General features: G+C 45.4%; 1 protein-coding gene across 4 annotated transcripts in view; it reads right to left on the reverse strand.

The window, feature by feature from the left end:
• Positions 1-2,025: 2,025 nt before the first annotated feature.
• The window catches only part of LOC137304024 (protein transport protein Sec24B-like), a 49,026-nt gene continuing 28,110 nt past the window's right edge, over positions 2,026-22,941 (reverse strand). For 3 of the 4 annotated variants that reach the window (XM_067972425.1, XM_067972423.1, XM_067972426.1), the window contains 13 exons: positions 22,791-22,909; positions 21,406-21,461; positions 17,799-17,999; positions 16,708-16,831; positions 13,335-13,493; positions 11,725-11,898; positions 10,727-10,837; positions 9,252-9,427; positions 6,194-6,346; positions 5,948-6,052; positions 5,226-5,318; positions 3,937-4,040; positions 2,026-2,288 (listed from right to left, as the gene is read on the reverse strand). In XM_067972425.1, the coding sequence (XP_067828526.1) occupies positions 2,174-2,288; positions 3,937-4,040; positions 5,226-5,318; positions 5,948-6,052; positions 6,194-6,346; positions 9,252-9,427; positions 10,727-10,837; positions 11,725-11,898; positions 13,335-13,493; positions 16,708-16,831; positions 17,799-17,999; positions 21,406-21,461; positions 22,791-22,909 (1,690 nt within the window). In that variant the 3' untranslated portion in view covers positions 2,026-2,173. The remainder of the gene's footprint in view (positions 2,289-3,936; positions 4,041-5,225; positions 5,319-5,947; positions 6,053-6,193; positions 6,347-9,251; positions 9,428-10,726; positions 10,838-11,724; positions 11,899-13,334; positions 13,494-16,707; positions 16,832-17,798; positions 18,000-21,405; positions 21,462-22,790; positions 22,910-22,941) is intronic. The other variant, XM_067972424.1, reaches the window with a different exon arrangement.

Genomic DNA, 22,941 nt, shown 5'->3' on the forward strand with positions numbered 1-22,941 from the left:
ATAGCAATGAGATAAATGACTAGTTAATCTGTTCGATATTTATTCCTCAACTAACAAAACCAATCAGGATACTGAGAGAACTCCCCCCTCGACTTTGAATGGTGCCATGGAAACTTTTTACATTTACCTGAACAGGCAGATAGGACCTCAATTTAATATCTTAACTGAAGGATTGCATCTCCAGTGATGCAGCACTCCCTCATTGCCAGCCTACATTATGTGCTCAAGTCCTGGAGTGTTCTTTTCTGACTTTACATAGAAGTTACAGCACCGAAGCAGGCCATACGGTCCAACTGGTCTATTCTGGTGTTTATGCTCCACCCAAGATTTAGAAGCACAAGTGCTACCAACGAGCCAAACTGACATTTATAACCTCCTCGAGATGTCCCAAAACCACTTTGCAACCAATGGATTACTTTTGAAGTGTAGTCATTCTTCCATATGCAAATACAGCAGTCAACTTTCACAGAGGTTGTCCCACAGTCGGCAAATGAGTTAAATGACCAGTTAATGTATTTTTGTTGGTGTCGGAAAAAAATAAAAATAAAGCCTTGCACATATACAGTGCTTTATCATGTCTCTCAGACACATCATAAAGAGCTTCACCTACAATGAAGTCCAGGGACTGTTTCTGTGCAAACAACTATGACAGCTGTTACGGGAACAGTAAGATCCCACAAGAACAATAAGACAAATGACCAGTGATCGAATGATGAATATTGGCCAGAATGCCGGGAGAACTCCCTGCTCCTCTTCAAATTATGTCATGGCATCTGTCATGTCCACTCAAGTAAGCAGAGCTTGGTTTAACATTTTTTCTGAAGACCTCCAATAATCCAACACTCCCTCAGTGCTGCATTGCCTAGGTTGCACACTAGAAATGAAAATGTGATGTGTTTAATAGACGAGGCCTTCAGGGTACAATTAACAAACACTCAGACAGTCACACACAGACAGTCACACAGTGGCCTACGCTGGTCTGTAATCTGCTACTAGGAGATACAGAAGCTTATTCTGGAAAAACCACACAGTCCACAATTGTCAAACCCCTGGATTTGAACACTCATGATCCATGATGTAGGTTAATAGAACATTACTGTCTCTTGGTTGGAACAAAATAAATCTGTACCATTGGATTTTAAATAAGGGTGTGTAGGCCATACAAAACAGAACAGCAACGGCCCTGTGGAAAGAAGCAGGATCTCTGTCATGTCCTCACTGAACCCAGTTACCCCTGACCTCACTGGCCCCCAATTACCTCTGACCTCACCGGCCCCCCAATTACCCCCGACCTCACCGGCCCCCATTACCTCTGACCTCACCGGCCCCCAATTACCCCTGACCTCACCGGCTCCCTTTGGCTACCCATCCCCCAAAGAACTTAACTCAAAATCCCCATTCTTGTTTACAACTCAACAACAACAACACGTTTAACATAGTAAAACGTCCCAAGGCGCCTCACAGGAGCGATTATCAAATAAAAGTTGACACTAAGTCACGTAAAGAGATATTAGGATAGGTGACCAAAAGCTTGGTCAAAGAGATAGGTTTTAAGGAGCATCTTAAAGGAGGAGAAAGAGGTAGAGAGATGGAGAGGTTTAGGGATGGATTTCCAGAGCTTAGGGTCTAGGCATCTGAAGGCACGGCCGTCAATGGTGGAGCGATCAAGATTAGGGAAGACTGAGAGGCCATAATTGGAGGAGCACAGAGATCTCGGAGGATTGTAGGGCTGGAGGAGGTTACAGAGATAGGGAGGGGCGAGGCCATGGAGGGATATGAAAACAAGGATGAGAATTTTAAAATCAAGGCATTGCCAGATCGGGGACCAATGTAGGTCAGCGAGCTCTATTAGATCCCTCTTAACCTTCTTTGGTCATATCTGACTCGACCACTGTTCTCCTCCCCCCCTGTCATTTTGTTCAATCCAATGAAAAGGGCTCACTTAGATTTCAGTTCAGATGAAGGGTTTACCCCTGAAAGGTTAATTTGTCTTTTCAATGCACAGATGCTAAGGGACCTCCTGTGTTTATATTTCCAGCATTTTCTATTTTATTTAAGAACTTTCCCAGTCAGACTGGTATCACTATCCCAGCCCCGCAGGTGAAGGAAAAAATAGTTTAAGAGACTATGTTGCTCGAGTCAGTCCACTTGGAGAGTTTTCCCACTAAACCGATCACTTGCACACTTGCTCCTTCAGGTGAAGCAGAAACTCGTAGTACGACATTGCTGACTCGGTGCGATCATCGACCAGACGCTGGATGAAGATGGACCGCGACGTACTGTCATCCCTGCCGAGAAGAAAAGGTCAACAGAATCAATCCAAGGCAGCGATTAGCAGTCACTGCCGTGTGAAACGCCACATTGTACAGTCACTCAGCATCATAGAATCATTAAAGCATACAGCACAGAAGATGTCGATTTTTTGTCTGATTAATGCTCCTGTGCAGTGCCTTGGGGCATTTTACTACGTTAAAGGCGCTATATAAATGCAATCCTCATTCTTCCTACCAAAATGTATCGCTTCACACTTCTCTGCGTTAAATTTCATCTGCCACATGACCACCCATTTCACCAGTCTTCGGAACTGAGGATAGTGTCCTGCGGCTGTCACCTTACGTAATAGACCGTGGAATCCACCAGCCAGGTTAAGACAGAGCCACAAGGCACCAGACCGTTCCAGTTTCAGTTCCTGGTCGGTCCGGAGTTAGTTGACCTCAGTTGGGGCAACAAGTGGCCTCAGTGACCCCTGGGTTAGAGAGGGGGAAAAAAAATTCAGCCAGGGCCCCGATCAGTATCCAGCCACCCCTGCTGTACAGTCTGCGTGTGCGGATATACAGGAGTGTGTGAGGAGCACAAAAATCCAACTCTTGGGAAAATTTTCCCAAACGGCAGTAAGGTCATTATCAGGTCCACTGGGGAGTGAGTCAGTCTCCATTTCTATTACATTGGATCTTTTCTGGGATTTTGGCGATCTCATTCCCCAATTCCACAGTGGCCATGACTCAGTGAGTAGCACTCTCACCTCTGAGACAGAAGGTTGTGGGTTCAAGTCCCACTCCAGAGACTTGAGCACAAAATCCAGGCTGACGCTCCCAATGCAGTACTGAGGGAGTGCTGCACAGTCGGAGGTGCCATCTTTCAAATGGGACATTAAACCGAGGCCCCATCTGCCCTCTCAGGTGGACGTAAAAGATCCCATGGCACTATTTCGAAGAACAGCATGGGAATTCTCCCCGGTGTCCTGGCCAACGTTTATCCCTCAACCAACACCTAAAACAGATTATCTGGTCATGTATTTAATTTCTGTTTGCGGAGCTTTGCTGTGCACAAATTGGCTGCCGCATTTCCTGCATCACAACAGTGACTACACTTCAAAAAAAAAAGTACCTAATTGGTTGTACAGTGCTTTGGGACGTCTTGAGGTCATGACAGCCACTGTATAAATACAAGTTCTTTCTTTCAATTCCGTTCATTTTTCCATGAAAACTGCAAACCAGTAGCCTGGGCAAAAGGTTCTCTCACGAAATATATTATCCAGTTTCCCGTACACAGCTCCAGCCAGAGCCAGTCGAAGGCGGATTCTGCTGAAGCAGGGGAGCGGTCCATGCGCGTTGAGTTTGCGTGACGACAGGCGCCAGATCCAACTGCAGATTTGCAGATCTACAATTTTTGTGGGTCCGTGCTGCCTTTGCCTCTTCGCAGGCTTGGGCTGTCGACACGAGGGAGAGCGGCCGATGGTGGGGGAAATCACTCCCTCGCTCTCAGCCGCACTCCTCAAACGTAAAAAGCACCGTGGGGGAAGCTGGAATGTGAACGTCGACCGAGGCTGAGATTTGGACTAAAGTTTCCCAGCTGGCAGCCTATTTTGATGCTAGGAGCCATAACGACAGTCCGTGATAAGAGTTTAAATGACATTGTGTGAAAGATTTTACTCACTTGATGATGTAGCAAGGTGAATGGTAAAGTCTCTCCTTCCTTAAGGATCCCAGTAATGTCTGGATGAGTTTAGATGCGGGATTCTGTAGAATGGGCAGCAAGGTCTGAAACACAACAGTTGTATTAATGCTTTGATTTGTTCGGGATTTCCCAGCTTTCCTCTTAGACACAAATGGCCAGGAATTTCCTGGGAACTGTTCCCGCTTGTGTTAATGGGGTTTCCGATGAAGCTACGACGACAACTAACCCTAATGCAGCTCCAAGAAAATTCCAGGACTAAGAATCGGCAAAGGTACTGCAATGTCACACTCTACAGAGTGAAATGAAAAGGGTGGAGGAGGAGAGAGAACAACAGAGTAACCAGGCCCCAAGCCCCAGCACCCAACTTGGGCTGCAGCTGGAATACTGGGGGCAGTCTAGGCACCCCGTTATAGTGGAGCCATGGACAGACTGCAGCATGTGCTCACTGGGATGATCCCAGGGATGAGACGATGGAATGAACTCGAGAGACTGGGGCTGTGTTCACTGGAGCGGAGGAGGTTAAGAGCGAATCTCACAGAAGTGTTCAGATTGTGAAATGGTGAGAGGTTAAGTAGAGTAAGATTATTTGCACTGGTGGGTGAATTGGTATCTTGGGGGCATAACTCTAGGATTGATGCATAAAGAGAAGAGGTTTGAATATTTTATTTCATGAAAAGGGTTATTAGGATATGGAATACATTACCACAAGTGATAGTTGAAGCTGTGACAGTCACGACATTTAAAAGAGAATTAGATAAACACTTGAAGATAAATATTAAAGGGTAGAACGAACACTTATTTAGCTTCCCCTTAAATGCATCTACACTATTCGCCTCAATTACTCCTTGTGGTAGCGAGTTCCGCATTCTAACCACTCTCTGGATAAAGAAGTTTCCCTTGAATTCCCTATGGGATTTATTGGTGACCATCTTATATTTATAGCCCCTAGTTTTGGACTCCCCACAAGTGGAAACATTTTCTCTACAACTACTCTATCAAACCTCATCATAATTTTAAAGACCTCCATCAGGTCACCCCTCAGCTTTCTCTTTTCTAGAGAAAAGAGCCCCAGCCTGTTCAGTCTTTTCTAATAGTTACAACCTCTCAGTTCTGATATCATCCTTGTAAATCTTTTTTTGCAATTTCTCTTTTTTGTAATGTGGAGACCAGCACTGTGCACAGTTACTCCAAGTGTGGTGAAGGATTCCTTAGAGCCCTCAGAGACAGTGGTGGGGGGGGGGCGGGGACACAGGAGAATCAGGACTTACCAGAGTACCGGGCAGCGAGGTGTAGCTGGTCACGCCCAACACGTCGTCCAGGAAACTGGTGCTGCAGTGCCTGCCGACCCAGATGTATAGAACCTGGGGGGCGGAGAAACGCAGAACAGTCCTGGTCACCCAATCATTGCGCTGTCCCAGTAGAGTCAACAATGGTATAAATACGTCAGGACATGTCCTAAATGGGCCATCCAGCAGTGACCAGCAGCAACGTATGCCTGAGCGACTGGACACTGTCGGTCTGCTGGGAGACTCCAGAGCTTCAGGCTCTTAAAAGGGAACTGCCAAATAACCTTAAAATCGCACATTTACCAAGCGGTGGGGGGGGGGGGGGGGTCCACCAGGTCGTCAGATTTCTGAATCTGTTGGCTATTTAGAGCATCAGCCGCAGCTCAGTGGGTAGTGATCTCGCTTCTGAGTTGGAAGGTCGTGGGTTCGAGTCCCACTCCAGGGGCTCGAGCACAAAACACCCAAAATCACAAATCCACAAAGTGGCTGGCACTCCCAGTGCCTGTGCTGAGGGAGTGCTGCACTGTCAGAGGTGCAGTCTTCCGGACGAGACGTTAAACCGAGGCCCCGTCTGCCATCTCGGGTGGATGTAAAAGTCACTTGTTGCAAGTGAAGTGTTTCGCGATGTTTCTGTAACGTAATAAGGGGCTATGTAAATGTAAGTCCTCTTTCTCTGAAGATTTCCATTTTGTATTAACACTTACATTACCACAATCGATTAAGAAGGCCCCTTGCAGAGTAAGATTCTCTGCGGAGAGCTGTATCAGGGTTGGTTTCTTTACTGTCCCTGTGTCCGTTTCCACGGAGACCTGTTGAAGAAAGGGAATGGAAACAGCATGACACCCTGTTTTTGCTAATCTCACCACTGTCTCCCTCTGGCTTTAGCATTGATTGAACAAAACAGAACGCGAGGAATCAGTCGGACCACATTGTAACCAACGGCAACTCACATTGTCAGCAGCCTCGCCGTTGATGTAATCGTCGATCCGATACAGGTCGGGGTAAACCATCCTCAACATGCAGGTCAGTGGCTGTATCATCAGCTGGGACATCGTGAAAACCCGCTCATCCAGGCTCATAGCTACATCCGTCTGAAAGGCAGGCTGCAGAACATATTGTACACGGTCACAGATACATTTCTTTACACAGAGGCCTAGAAATTCGGCTGCGCAGCACCCGTTTTTCGAGCGCTAAATGGTCCCCTCAGCCTCCAATCTGGCGGGGAGGAACCGTGCTCCCCCGCACCCTCCCCCTTAATATTGCGGCCATGATTTCAATTTGGGAATAAAAAACAGGACCAAAATTTGGGACTAAATTTCTTTATCAAAAAAAATTAAAACTTCATGATCCAGAGATGAGACTCAAGCTAAAACCAAAATTATTTCTACAACTAAAACAAATCACCAAATATTATTATTTCCTGGACTAAGTTTCTCTGGAACTTCGTACAGTGGGTTATGTGGAATCATCCAATCCTACGTCAATAAATTCCTTCGAAAAGGGACTGTACAATTATCTGGTGGGAATGGGGTCAATGATTTACGGGCACAGTCTCAAATGAGATAGTTCAATTATCCACTCGACACAGCAATTTGTAGTGATGGGGCAAGAAGAGCAGAAGTCAGCAGGTCAGTGTTGAATTGTGGAAAGGTCGTGACAGGTACAGGGGAATGCACAGGCCTGCAGAAGACCATTGCAGTCACCTGGCCAGTGCCATCATTCAAAAAAAAATACCTCACTGTGCTCTCTCTCTCTTATATTCTTCAGTTGCATCATTTGCCCCAAAAAACTATCCAGCTCCTCTTTGAATTTGCTGACACTATCTGCCTCTACCATCCTCCTGGGCAGTCTGTTTAACAAATTCACCATCCTCTGTGTAAAACGGCAAAATCGAAACCATCCATTCACCCTCCCTCTTCTGAGATTGAACCCACGGTTCAGAGTTTGGTTTTGGGTAAATATTCTGGATCTCATCATAAACCAGCGATTGTGCATCAGGGTAAACCCCACGATATTATAGATTGTGGAAGGGGCTGTCTTCATGGGACAAATTAGTTGATGATTCCACTCTTGAACTTCAAACGTGTTTAATTGTCATTAGCTATGATATAATCCTAAATGAATATTTCGCATCGGTATTTACGGTTGAGAAAGGCATGGATGTTAGGGAACTTGGGGAAATAAATAGTGATGTCTTGAGGAGTGTACATATTACAGAGAGGGAAGTGCTGGAAGTCTTAACGCGCATCAAGGTAGATAAATCTCCGGGACCTGATGAAATGTATCCCAGGACGTTATGGGAGGTCAGGGAGGAAATTGCGGGTCCCCTAGCAGAGATATTTGAATCATCCACCGCTACAGGTGAGGTGCCTGAAGATTGGAGGGTAGCAAATGTTGTGCCTTTGTTTAAGAAGGGCGGCAGGGAATAGCCTGGGAACTACAGACCGGTGAGCCTGACATCTGTAGTGGGTAAGTTGTTGGAGGGTATTCTGAGAGACAGGATCTACGGGCATTTGGAGAGGCAGGGACTGATTAGGAACAGTCAGCATGGTTTTGTGAGAGGAAAATCATGTCTCACAAATTTGATTGAGTTTTTTGAAGGGGTAACCAAGAAGATAGATGAGGGCTGTGCAGTAGACGTGGTCTACATGGACTTTAGCAAAGCCTTTGACAAGGTACCACATGGTAGGTTGTTACATAAGGTTAGATCTCACAGGATCCAAGGTGAGGTAGCCAATTGGATACAAAATTGGATTGACGACAGAAGACAGAGGGTGGTTGTAGAGGGTTGTTTTTCAAATTGGAGGCCTGTGACCAGCGGTGTGCCTCAGGGATCGGTGCTGGGTCCGCTGTTATTTGTTATTTATATTAATGATTTGGATGAGAATTTAGGAGGCATGGTTAGTAAGTTTGCAGATGACACCAAGATTGGTGGCATTGTGGACAGTGAAGAAGGTTATCTGGGATTGCAACGGGATCTTGATAAATTGGGCCAGTGGGCCGATGAATGGCAGATGGAGTTTAATTTAGATAAATGTGAGGTGATGCATTTTGGTAGATCGAATCAGGCCAGGACCTACTCCGTTAATGGTAGGGCGTTGGGGAGAGTTATAGAACAAAGAGATCTAGGAGTACAGGTTCATAGCTCCTTGAAAGTGGAGTCACAGGTGGATAGGGTAGTGAAGAAGGCATTCAGCATGCTTGGTTTCATTGGTCAGAACATTGAATACAGGAGTTGGGATGTCTGGTTGAAGTTGTACAAGACGTTAGTAAGGCCACACTTGGAATATTGTGTACAGTTCTGGTCACCCTATTATAGAAAGGATATTATTAAACTAGAAAGAGTGCAGAAAAGATTTACTAGGATGCTACCGGGACTTGATGGCTTGACTTATAGGGAGAGGTTGGATAGACTGAGACTTTTTTCCCTGGAGAGTAGGAGGTTTAGTGGTGATCTTATAGAGGTCTATAAAATAATGAGGGGCATAGATAAGGTAGATAGTCAAAATCTTTTCCGAAAGGTAGGGGAGTCTATAACGAGGGGGCATAGATTTAAGGTGAGAGGGGAGAGATACAAAAGGGTCCAGAGGGGCAATTTTTTCACTCAAAGGGTGGTGAGTGTCTGGAACGAGCTGCCAGAGGCAGTAGTAGAGGTGGGTACAATTTTGTCTTTTAAAAAGCATTTGGACAGTTACATGGGTGAGATGGGTATAGAGGGATATGGGCCAAGTGCAGGCAACTGGGACTAGCTTAGTGGTATAAACTGGGCGACATGGACATGTTGGGCCGAAGGGCCTGTTTCCATGTTGTAAACTTCTATGATTCTATGATAATTGAATGGCGGAACAAGCTCGATGGGCTGAATGGCTTACTCCTGTTCCTATGTCATGTAAATCTCCATGACAAGCCTGTTCCGCCGTGATTTAATTGAATGGCAGAACAGGGGCTAAATGGCCTACTCACATTCCCATGCTCCTTCCTATGGTTCCATATTCTGTGACCTCTCACCTGCTTTAGTAGGGCCAGGACGTACAGTGGAAGTTGCTGTAGGCTGTGGGGGACGGTGAGTGTGGACTGCTGTGGATCACATGCTGAGGTCCGATAGCTAACAAGAGCATCGGTGAGAACTCTGATCAACGCATCTCGGGTGTAAGCGAGGCACAGTCTCACTGTGCGATCCACCGCTGCAGGACAATACAGATGGAGAAAGAACATCACGTAAAGACGAGGAGACACAAAAATATTTCTTTAACCCATTGACTGTCAGCAGCTGCAGGACATTTCAGTTTCCCTGAACTGCTCAATCTTTAAGAAGTTTCCAGCTTACACAATAAAAACCCAAATATTAATCAAAACATATGCCTTAATCTTTATTACCTAGACACGTTAACCTAGCTTTTAACCCAGCTCTACCTCATTTCCCTAAAAGCACAACTTTTCACCATTACTATCAATGTCCTTCCCACCTTTGCTCTCTTGATCTAAGTTTGCTTCTCTAATGTTCCTGTCTCCTATGCAACATGTCCCGTCTTCCATGATCCGTTATTATCTACCAACTCGCCTCCCAAAATACTGTACCATCACCAAACCCTTCCCTTACCAATTCCACTCCTCATTCCGTATCCTGCATGCCAGGGGTGTCCAAGTTGTCTTGGGCCATGCAGGAGGAGCCTCGGGCACCACTTCTGACATGTAACTCTGTCCCCATATAACTCAAGATATCTGATATGGATGGATCTTGGGGCTCTGACTTGGGGTTTATCCACCAATGAGGCAAAGACTCTAAGAGCAGCTCTTTCCAAACCAGCAGACCCACAAAATTCAAGTTACAGTGAATAAAAAGTATAAGCCCAAGTAGAACTGAGTTGTCTGGGCTGTAGGGCCCGACTGCCAGGGCTTAGGAACATAGGAACAGGAGCAGGCCATTCAGCCCCTTGAGTCTGTTTCGCCATCCAATTAGATCATGGCTGATCTGTATCTTTATTCCATCTACCCGCCTTGGATCTATATCCCTTAATACCTTTGCCTAACAAAAATCTATTAATCTCAGTTCAGAAATTTTCAATTGACCCCCAGCCTCAACAGCTTTTTGAGGGAGAGAATTCCAGATTTCCACTCCACTTTGTGTGAGGAAGTGCTTCCTGACATCACCCCTGAACGACCTAGCTCTAATTTTAAGATTATGCCCCCTTCTGGACTCCCCCACCAGAGGAAATAGTTTCTCTCTATCTATCCTATCAATTCCTTTAATCATCTTAAACACCTCAGTTAGATCACCCCTTAATCTTCTATATTTAAGTGAATACAAGCCTAGTCTATGCAACCTGTCCTCATAATTTAACCCTTTTAGCCCCGGTATCATTCTGCTTGTGGTGGGGGGGCCAGGTTGGACACCCCTGTCGTATGTGATGTGCCCGTTCAATGATACTTCATACTATCTTTGTGTTACCGCTCATTTTGCCACAGTTAGCTTCATATCTTACCCATTTTCGAAAGAATTCCCACAATGACGGGCATATTGATTCCTGCATAGACCTCGCTCAGGGAGCTGACAACCGGCAGGCAGTACGTGTAGATTCGAACACGCCGCTCTCCTGTAAAAAACATCAAGCACGTTCTAAACATGATCCATAACCGCAGTCATCCACAAACCCTGGCTAAACAAAAAAATGAGGGAGGGGGCTTGCGGTAGAGAAAATATCAGAACATCAACTGCGGGTCAAAGGTTGGGTTTTAAGGAGGGGTCCTAAAGCAGGGGAGGGGGGGGGAGGGTGAAGAAGTGTAGCGGGGTCTGGGTTGGGAGTTCCAGAGCGTGGGACCTAGGCATGGCCACAGTGGGGTGAAGGGAGGAAAGAATACACAAGAGGATAGAATCAGAGGAACAGAGAATTCAGTGGCGGTTGTAGGGCTGGAGGAGGAACATAGGAACAGGAGGAGGCCATTCAGTCCCTCGAGCCTATACCGCCATTCAATTAGATCATGGCTGATCTGTATCTTAACTCCATCTACCTGCCTTGGTTCCGTAACCCTTAATACCCTTCCCTAACAAAAATCTATCAATCTCAATTTTTAAATTTTTAATCGACCTCTAGCCTTAACAGCCTTTTGGGGGACAGAGTTCCAGATTTCCACTACCCTTTGTGTGAAGAAGTTCTTCCAGAGGTTAGAGAGATGGAGAGGGCCGAGATCACAAAGGGATTTAAATTCAGGAGATAGGATCCTGTCCTATTCTAAGTCCTACATAACTACACTCATTGCACTCCAAAAGTAAACTGTTGCGTGAACAAGATGATAAAGGGTTATCTGAATGCAAGCCCACTTCCTGATATCAAGCAGCACATGCCCTCAGCCCTGGAGAACTCTGTGACTCTTAGCATCCTGCTTGTCTAACTGCCCCGTGTCACCTGGGAGTGCTGGAGGTTGTCAGGTATGAAAGCATTTGCACTGAGTTCGTGGATGTGCGGGGCATGTTCCACCCTACCTTGGCAGGAAGTGTAGAGCAGGGAGGACTGGAAGATCACAAGCGAGCTCTCACTAACAGCCCCATCTATCATCATCTGAATAGCAAACTGCGCCTGAGGACAGACACAGGGCAGGGACAGCGTCTGAGTCGTCTGCAGGAACGAGTTTCCATAGAAGGTGTCCAGGACGAGGCCTGAAAAAAATCAGAGATCTGAAATGATGGTTACCGTGACGATTGTGTTCTTACAAACGTTAACTGGTCATTCACCTTCCCTGAGAGCAAAATGGCTGCTGCATTTTCCTACATAACAACAGTCACTGCATCTCAAAGTATTCATTGTACGTGAAGCACTTGGAGACATTTCTGAGAGTGATCGCGCCCTGTGTAAATCTAAGTCTATCTTTTAACAATGTGCTTGTTCATACATGGTTTCAGTGACTTATTTTCCTGGTTACCAGCCTTGCCCTCTGGGGCCATGGATAATACATCAGGAATAAATGCAGTGGAAAGTGTCTTGTGGTGGATGATCCCCAATACTCAATGATGTGAACAAGTTTAGCTGCCTTTCCCCGCTTCCAGATGACCCGGGCTTTGGATATTATAGACTGGAGAAGCTGGGACTGTTCTCCTTAGAACAGAAAAGGTTAAGGGGAGATTTGATAGAGGTGTTCAAAATCATGAAAGGTTTTGATACAGTAAATAAGGAGAAACTGTTTCCAGTGGCAGATGGGTCGGTAACCAGGGGACACAGATTCAAGCTGATCAGCAAAAGAGCCAGAGGCGACATGACGAAACATTTTTTTATGCAACAAGTTGTAATGATCTGGAATGCACTGCCTGAAAGGGCGGTGGAAGCAGATTCAATAGTAACTTTCAAAAGGGAATTGGATAAAAACTTGATGGCAAAACATTTACAGGGCCATGGGGAAAGAGCAGGGGAATGGGACTAATTGGATAGGTCCTTCAACGGCCTCTTTCTGTGCTGTAGTTTTGATGTAACATGAGGTAACTCCTAGCGGAGACGCAGCTGTGTCTGATAAGTTTAGGTTATGGGTTTATGGTAACGGCCAGACAATCCATCAATCAAACACACAATCGCGCGCACACGCAACTGTACATAGACACACATAAACACACATGCACTTAAATAAACACAAACATCCATAAAGAACATTTTGCAAGCAAAATGCATAACAACCAGTTTGAAATGTGCAGTATAGCTTCCTTCCACTCCCCAATGCCACCTTTAAATTCCTAAAAATGAACATGGGCTCTCCCTCCAGAACGGGTGATCCCAAACTCCAAAAAGGTGGGTTTAAAAGAGTTCATCTCCGAGAAGTGGTCCGTCATTCCAGTTTCCCATCATGCTCACTGCTAGCTGCCGACTCCAAACCACTTTCACCCCACGGAGCAGGCAATCCAACAGCAAGGAGGGGGATGACACTTTTAGAAACTTAAACGTGTCCCTTATACTGCACCTCGTACCGCAATTTAAAACGGAATCGGATTGGCTCAGCTAGGCTTGGTTTTAATTTCCTGCATTCTGCTAACGTGTTGTAAATTATCCAGGACAGATACGGTCCATTCGCTTTGGCTCTGTGTGAGTGCAGGGCCACTCGTCTGCTCACCTTGTGTGTATCGGATCCTCAGCAGCCCCTCATAGCCGACAGAGCGGGTCAGGTGGTATCGGAATTCTTCCCGGAGCTTCTCAACCAGGGCAGAGCAGTGGATATGGTGGAATGCTGGGTAATAGTACACATAGCCACATGTGTACCTGGGAATGCAAGCTGCGAAAACACATCAACTGTGCAGTATGGTCACTTAACCGGGTCTTTGACAACATCAGCCAGAAAGTTAACAATCTTTGGACTAGCCTCCACTTTCATGAACTCACCTCCTCAATCAGTCGCCCAAATCTGTGAGGTTTTCTTTTCACACCTGTTCATGTCACCTGTCGCAATGGAACCTTCTCAAACTGAGTTGGCCTGACTCACTGGAACCCTCTCTCTAAACCCCTCCGCCTAGCTACTTCTCTCCCCTTCAAAAGCCCCCTCAACACCGACCTCTTCAATCCTGCCTTTGGTCTCCCACCTCACTCATCCACAACTAGTGCTCGGTGTCCAATCTTTCTCCCATTTGTTAAATGCCCGTGAATGTTGACTGCATTAAAGACACTATTTACGCACAAGCTGCTATTGCATGAGACAACGAGCTGCCCACAAGGGTCTGCAATGCTATTCTAGAAACTACATAAAAACAATGACCATTTGATAGATCCTATCAGGAAAGATTGAACAGGCTGGAGCTCTTTTCTTTAGAAAAGAGAAGACTGAGTGGTGACCTAATAGAGGACTTTAAGATTATGAAAGGGTTTGATAGGGTAGATGTAGAGAAGATGTTTCCACTTGTGGGAGAGACTAAAACCAGGGGCCATAAATATAAGATAGTCACCAATAAATCCAATAGAAATAGGAATTCAGGAGAAACTTCGTTACCTAGAGATTGATTTAGAATGTGGAACTTGCTACAACAAGGAGTAGTTGAGGCAAATAGCATAGATGCATTTAAGGGGAAGCTAGATAAACACATGAGGGAGAAAGGAATAGAAGGTTATGCTGATAGGGTGAGATGAAGAGGGGTGGGAGGAGGCTCGTGTGGACCATAAACATCGGCATGGACCAGTTGGGCCGAATGGCCTGTATTTGTGCTGTAAATTCTATGTATGTCTGTTTAATTTTTTACTCTTTTGGTGTAAAGTATCTCCACTCCTGCAAACTGCCCAACAAAAGTCAGGAACTCACTGGGTGGGAAAGGCAATAAACCCGGATCTCACCCTCCTACAACGTATCAATACAACAAGATGCTGTGCCACAGTAAGTCAGCTGTTTCAGAATTACAGTAGAGCAGGACTTTGTCTCCAGGTTCCTTCAAATGCTTTGTTGCTCTTCCCTGTCCTCACTGATGCTTATAAATAATTTTTGTGTTGTGGGGGCCAGAACTGAACATAACACTTCAAATAAGGTCTGACCAATGTATTGTAATGTCTCAGTATAACATCCTCCCAACCCATCCCCAACCCTTACCAGTTTATTATGACAGTACAGTAGTGTAATGGTTATGGTACTGGACTAGAGTTCAAATCCCACCAAGTTGTGAAGCTGAACAGGTCATTTGTAGACTACTAGATTATCCTTCTTTAATGGGATCATTAATGTCCTTCAAGGAAAGCATTCAGCCACCCCTGCCCAGTCTGGATTCCAGTCCCACACGGTGTGGTGACTTTTAATGACTTTGAGTTGGAAAAGAAAAAAAAAACAATCGTTGAAAGTGATGCGTGTGGCATCACTCCCAGGTCCCTTTCTAAGTGGCCCTCTGCCAATGAAATCTTTGGATTGACTGGCCAGATCACCCTGGAGTATAGCGTACAGTACGGGTCATCATAGTTCAAAAAGGACGAGCAAGTGCTGGAGAGGGTGCTGAGAAGAGCAACAAGAGATGGTACTAAAATAGGAGGCATAGTAATCCCTAGTGTAAGGGCAAGGTATGGCAAAAGGGTAAAAATTTTCAATCTCTACAATCCAGGGAATAAACAACTGAGGAGCGAGGGAACGTTGATATATTACCTTTAAATAAGGGAGGACAGTAGGATCCAGAGGTTCTAAATATAAACTAATGAACAATAAATTTAGATCAGGTACCTCTTCACACAAAGGACAATAACACCATCGTGGGAGCATCATCACCATAAGGACTGCAGCAGTTCAAGGAGAAGGCTCACCACCACCTTCTCAAGGCAACCAGGGGTGAGCATTAAACAGGCCTTCACTCATATCTTGAGAACAAATTTTTAAAAACTGTCTGGAGTAATCTGTCAGATGGTAGCGGATTTTGTGGGCTTTTGAAACGCAGTTGGATGTTGGGGCCAGGAGAGTTGGAATATTGGGACTTTGGGACGAATCCCTTTTCTCGCCCTTGATTTTTCTCACGCCGCCAATCGATTTCCCTCCTGATCTGTAAATAAATGGCTGGCTTCTATTTGGCGACTCTCCACAACAGCATGGCAGTAATGAGGAAACTCCCTCAACTGGGTATCAGCCGTAGCTCAGTGGGCAACACTCTCGCCTCTGAGTCAGAAGGTTGTGGGTTCAAGCCCCATTCCAGAGACTTAAGCACAAAACCTAGGCTGACACTCACAGTGCAGTACTGAGGGAGTGCTACACTGTCAAAGGTGCTAAGTTTCAGATGAGACGTTAAACAGAGGCCCTGCCTGCCCTCTCAGGTGGATATAAAAGTCCCCATGGCACTATTTTGAAGACAAACAAGGGAGTTCTCCCCGGTGTCCTGGCCAATATTTATCCCTCAGCCAATCACTAAAATAGATTATCTGGTCATTTATCTCATGGCTGTTTATGGAAGCTTGCTGTGCGCATATTGGCTGCCGTGACTACACTTCAAAAGAACTTAACTGGATGTAAAGCACTTTGGGAGGACTTAAATGCAAGTTCTTTCTATCTTAGTAGATGGGGGACCCAGGTTCTGACACTCAGCGTACAGCAGTTACAACAAAACTAAAGCCACTGCAGCATCCAGAAGGGGCATTCTAAGAACAACAATAATAACTTGCATTGATATAGCGCCTCTAACATAGGAATCGTGAAGCTATTAAGACTAAATGAATTTTTCTGAACCGAACCAAAAGATATATATGTTATTATGATTTGTTATTCCGAGTTGTTATGATCTGGAATGCCCTGCCTGAAAGGGCGGTGGAAGCAGATTCAACAGTAACTTTCAAAAGGGAAGTAGATAAATACTTGACGGGGAAAAATTTGTAGGGCTATGGGGAAAGGGCAGGGGGAGTGGGACTAATTGAATAGCTCTTTCAAAGAGCCAGCACAGGTACAATGGGCCAAATGGCCTCCTTCTGCGCTGTAAGACTCTGATTCAATGATAAAACTTCCCAAGGAGCTTACTGAGGCCACCATTACCACAAACACTCACCTATAGAAGCAAGGTCGGTGTATCGCTGGCTCAACAAGAATAAGTCCACTCCCGTCTGCTGGCCACAGAACTCCAGTGCAAGCACCTTGTAAAAATTGATGGCTGGTCCCAGATGCTTAGCTCCCTGGCAGAGGGGGAGGTGGAAAGAAAAGGCCATTAAATTTGAGCACTTTGAATTCAGAGCCACATGTACGTCTTCTCCTGATCACTGGTGGGGTTTTTTTTAATATTAAAAGTTCACACTGTGAAAGAGTGTGAATGAGGCATTTGCAACAAGAGAGAAAAGTTCACTGTGTGAAAGAAAACACTATCGACAGCTCACAACTTACACAAATCATTCAAAGTAGCGCCGCAGGTTAATAAGGCCATAAAAGAAAGCAAACTAAGCACTGGGGTTCATTTCTAGAGGGACAGAATTGAAAAGCAGAGAAGTTATGTTGAACTTGTATAGAACCTTGGTTAGACCACACTTGGTGTAACTATGAACAGTTCTGGTCTCCATATTACAAAAAGGATATAGAGGCACAGGAGAAGGTGCAAGAAAGATTTACAAGGATTATAAAAGAACAAGAGGTTATAGCTATTAGGAAAGTTGAACAGACTGGAGCTCTTTTCTCTAGAAAAGAGAAAGCTGAGGGGGTGACCTGATAGAGGTCTTGAAGATCATGAAAGTGTTTCATACAGTATGTAGATGTTTGGTCTCTCACTTGTGGGAGAGACCAAAACTAGGGGTCATAAATATAAGAGTCAAGAATAAATCCAAAAGGGAATTCAAGAGAAACTTCTTTAACTAGAGAGTGATTAGAATGTGGAGCTCACTGCCACAAGGAGTAGTTGAGGCGACTCGCATTGATGTATTTAAGGGGAAGCTCGATAAACACGAGAGAGAAAGGAATAGAAGGATATGCTGATAGGGTGAGATGAAGAGAGGTGGGAGGAGACTCGTGTGGAGCATAGACCCGTTGGGCCGAATGGCCTGTTTCTGTGCTGTATATTCTATGTAATTCGATGTAACTTGCAAGACAATCACCTTTCTGAGCAGTAAGATTATCCCACTAAGGTAATGGGTCACAGGAAAGAACCCGACCTACCAGAGTAGTATCTCCAGGGTCTTCCCGTATTTGCAAGGACCCAGAGCCTATGTTGGGTAACTGGGTCAGAAATGCAGACACACGCCCACCACAATAAGTCAGGAGTTTCTGGGCAGCCTGCAGCGCAGGTCCAAAAGCGCACTGTCTCTTCTGAGTCTCTCTGAACATATCTGGCAATTCCTCAAGCAGAGAAACGACGAGCTGTGGCACAGAAGTGGATAATTAGTTAGATGAATTATAACAGGCATGGTCAGGTTCAAATATGTAGCCCTGCAGGAGCCGAGCCACATGGATCTTTGTGAAATTTCACAATCTGATTCAGGTTTTTTACTACTGACATACCCAAGTGTATATATAAAGGTAGGTTAGCCTAGTGGTTATTGCAGCATTTCAGAATAGTCACTATCCTTCTTTTACAGTACAGGCATGTGGACTCAAGAGGTAGAGAGAATTCTGATTAATAATCTTTATTAAATCAACACACTAATACACACAACCCATTACATGCAGTGCGAGGCCAGTATCCATAATGCTTACGGACAGAGAACTCATCGGAGGTTCGTAAGCTGTGTCATCCAGAGAGCTAACACTAGCCCTGTACAAGCCTAGATAGAGTTCCTAAAGTGCACCAGTGTGCAATACCTTCACACGGGTTGATCAGGTAAGACAAACGTGAGGTAAATTCGTAAGCACATTTCTACTATGTGCAGAAGTACGCATGGCTAATACATCATTGCGTCAGCGGGTTCATAGACCCCCTTCCCCCTACACGCACGTGCTCATTACTGTCACTATCTGTTCATTGTTCTCCATCCATGAGTGACTGCATCTGTCCTTGATAGCCTTCACTTTCTTACGTTCTGTTCGATATTTATTGGAGAGCTCATTCTCCTTTCACACTCCCTCCTGGTTCTCAGGTGTGTTGGCCCTCGTCCAGCAATTAAAATTCCACACCTAATTGCTGGTCCCTGCATTTCTCTGTGTCCGGAGACCGATTTGATCCCATTTAACTACAATAGAACCATAAAAAAGATACGGCACAGAAGGGGGCCATTCAGCCAATCGTGTCCACGCCGGCTCGAAGAACAACCAGGTGCCCATTCTAATCCCACCTTCCAGCACCCGGTCCATAGCCCTGCAGCTTACAGCACTTTAGGCCCAGGTCCAGGTACTTTATAAAAGAGTTGAGGGTCCCTGCCTCTACCACCAATTCGGGCAGCGAATTCCATACACCCACCACCCTCTGGGGTAAAAAAGTTTTTCCTCATGTCCCCTCTAATCCTTCCGCCAATCAGCTTAAATCTATGGCCCCTAGTTCTTGAACTCTCCGCTAGGTGAAACAGGTACTTCCTGTCTACTGTATCTTGGCCCCTCATAGTTTTGTACACCTCAATCAAGTCTCCCCTCAGCCTCCTCTGCTCCAAGGAAAACAACCCCAGCCTACCCAATCTCTCCTTGTAGCTGCAATTTTCAAGCCCTGGCAACATTCTTGTAAATCTTCTCTGCACTCTCTCCTGAGCAATTACATCCTTCCTGTAATGTGGTGACCAGAACTACGCACAATACTCCAGTTGTGGCCTTACCAGCGTTTTATACAGTTCCGTCATTACATCCCTGTTTTTGTATTCTATACCTTGCCTAATAATGGAGAGCATTCCGTATGCCTTCTTCACAACCTTATCTACCTGTACTGCCACCTTCAGGGACCTGTGCACATGCACTCCAAGGTCTCTCACTTCCTCTACTCCTCTCAATATATTCCCGTTTACTGCATATTCCCTTTTACTGTTTGCCCTCCCTAAATGCATTTACCTCACACTTCTCCGGGTTGAACTCCATTTGCCACTTTTCCGCCCACTCCACCAGCCCATTGATATCTTCTTGGAGTCTACAGCTATCCTCTTCACTATCAACTACACGGCCAATTATTGTGTCGTCTGCAAATTTGCCAATCATGCCCCCTACATTCAAGTCCAAATCATTAATATATACCACAAACAGCAAGGCACCCAACACTGAGCCCTGTGGCACACCACTGGAAACGGATTTCCATTTGCAAAGACATCCATCGACTTTTACCCTTTGTTTCCTGTTACTGAGCCAATTTTGGATCCAATTCGCCACATTTCCCTGTATCCCATGGGCTTTTACCTTTCTGACCAGTCTGCCATGTGGGACCTTGTCAAATGCCTTACTAAAATCCATGTCGGACAACATCCACTGCACTACCCTCATCAATCCTCCTTGTCACTTCCTCAAAGAATTCAATCAGATTTGTAAGGCATGACCTTCCCTGAACAAATCCATGCTGACTATCCCTGATTAAACCATGCCTTTCCAAGTGACAGTTAATCCTATCTCTCAGTATTGATTTCAATAGTTTGCCCACCACCGAGGTAAGACTGACCGGCCTATAATTGTTCGGCCTTTCCCTCGTACCCTTTTTAAACAATGGTACTACGTTTGCAGTCTTCCATTCCTCTGGTACCTCCCCTATATCTAGTGAGGATTGGAAAATGATCCTCAGAGCATCCGCTATTACCTCCCTGGCTTCCTTCAACAGCCTAGGAAACTACTACTATAACCTATCCTCTACATAATGCTAGTTATTCGAACTGGTTTACCAACTCTTATGGTTATGGTACTGGACTAGCAACCCAGAGGTTGTGAGTTGAAATCCGACAATGCCAAGTTGTGAAAATGAATTCAATAAATCTGGTAATTTGTGTGTTGGCACAAAAGGTAGATTACCATGAAAGATTGTTGTAAAAACTCACAAATGTTCACCAATATCCTTCAGGGAAGGGACCTGCCACCCCAACTGGTTTGGCCTACGTATGACTCCAGTCCCACTCTTAATGCTCTCGGGGCAACTAGGGATGGGAAATAAATACTGCCAAGAACAAATAAAAACACATGTAGAATTGGCTCTTAAAAATCTTGAAGCAACTTGCTGATATAATAACCTAAATTCCACAATATGCACTTTGACTGACTTCATACCCACTGTGACAGCACATTTAGAATTGACTGTTTCAGTTGTATGCAAATTAATGGGAGCATTCATTTAACCTTAATATGTGGCCGACAGGGTCCATTTTGACAAAATGTTTGGACAACCTGCCAATGGTTACATGCTTCATTTATTCTCGAGAGTTGTAATAAATTGATCCAAGCAAGTAACAATTCTGGTACCCGATGGAGTCAGGAGTTCCAATGGGCTGAAGAGAAGGATAGGAGTGATATCTTTGCCCTATAATATCAACTCTGACACACCAAATGAGTGATTTCCCCTCTTCCATCCTTCTCCAATGCCGTGTAATTGACTAGCAGAGCAGGAGAAGCTTCTTCACACAGAGAGTTGTGAGGCTGTGGAATTCACTCTCAGGATTAGTGGTTGAGGCAGAAGCGATGTCAAACAGCCAAGATTAGACCGGGATTGGTGGATAAAGGAAAAGCGATTGAAAAGGACTGGGAACAGGGTGGGTAAATGTGATTCGGACTACCTGCTCGCATGGTTGGGCCGAATGGCCTATTTCCATGTTGTTATAACTTCTATGTAAAGCAGCGTTACATGATCTTATAATGAGTAAGGGAAACATGTTACCTGTCTGCTTTGTTGAAGATTCACCAACAACTTATCTTCACTTGGGACAAAGATATCTGAAAGAAGACAACACATGTGATCGTTGCGAAGACTGCAAACTCTGTATTGCAACAGAAGCTAACCAGCTCCGGCCCCCTATCGATTCAAGGTGTCAGTCCTGGCTCAATAGTCGCAGCCTCAACAACAACTTGCATTTATGTGATACCTTTAACCTATAAAAACGTCCCAACACGCTTCACAGAGGGGTGTATGGAAAAAAATGGATGCCAAGCCAAAGAAAATGATGTTAGGAGAGGGGCAATTAAAAACCTGAACAAAAAGGTGGGTTTAAGGAGGGGAGGGAGCTGGAGGGGTTTAAGAAGGGAATTGCAGAGCATGGGGGCTAGGTGGCTGAAGGCACGGTCACCAATGGTGGGGCGAAGGAAAGGATGCGCAAGGGGACAGAGGAATGGAGAGTTTGGGGGGGGGGGGTTGTAGAGTTGGTGCGAGGTTACAGAGATAGGGAGGGCGGGGGCCTTGAGGGGATTTAAATACAAGAATGCAGATTTTAAATTTAAGGCATTGGGGGACCGGGAGCCAATGTAGGTCAGCAAGGACAGGGGTTAGGGGTGAATGGGATAGGACTCAGGCAGCAGAGTTTTGGATGCGCCAAAGTTTATGGAGGGTGGAAGATGACAGGCCTGCCAGGAGAGCATTGGAACAATCGAGTCTGGAGATGGCAAGGGCACAAATGAAGGTTTCCGCAATTAGTGATGTTGGATGCTCATATAAAAAGATGGGAGGAGAGAAACTAATTTCCATCTGCTAGGCGGCTGCTGAGACTTGGCAGTGAGACAATGGAGAAAATGCAGCAACTGTGGTTTAGACAATGCCCATGGAGCACATTGTCGCTCAGTGAGAGGGGAAACTGTTCCGCACAACACAAAGAGTCATTGTCCTCTGCAAACAGTGCGAAAACTGGCACAGACACTACCTGCGCCTCACAAAAGTTGCTTTGGGCAGAGTGAGTGCTTTGCCAGTCACTGTAATGTTGCAATTCGGGTCCGTGTTGTGGGGAGGCTGAAAATGAGCTGGGTCTGTAAACCACTGCCTGAGACTGTGTGCCTGGTCTAAGTGAGAGTGAGAACACCTTAGTCCACAACCCAAAGAACAGATGTTGCAAACTGAAAGAGTTTTCATTCAAGCACCGTTTATGTCTCAAGGTTTCTCGCACAATCTTGCGAGTTGTTAGAGAAGCGAGGCAACCATTAGGTTATTCTTTGAAAGGTATTTTTTTCCTGAGGTGGGTAGAGTTCCTGAAAAGACTCAAATGAACATATGGAAAGCAAAAGCTGCGTTTGTGACAAAACATTTCTAAAAGTCAGCTCCAGTAAATAACAACTTACCATCAATATCAGCCACCACCACCATGCGGGGTCGAGACAGACTGCTGTCCAAGTGGTAGAAATTCACCGTACTGTCAAATGTGATGAACCCAATACGGGTCCGTGAATCACCTGGTAACCTAGGTAACAGAGACAGGAGACAAGGTTGGAA

The sequence above is a fragment of the Heptranchias perlo genome, chromosome 36 (genome assembly GCF_035084215.1).
Source record: "Heptranchias perlo isolate sHepPer1 chromosome 36, sHepPer1.hap1, whole genome shotgun sequence".
Lineage (NCBI taxonomy): Eukaryota > Metazoa > Chordata > Chondrichthyes > Hexanchiformes > Hexanchidae > Heptranchias > Heptranchias perlo.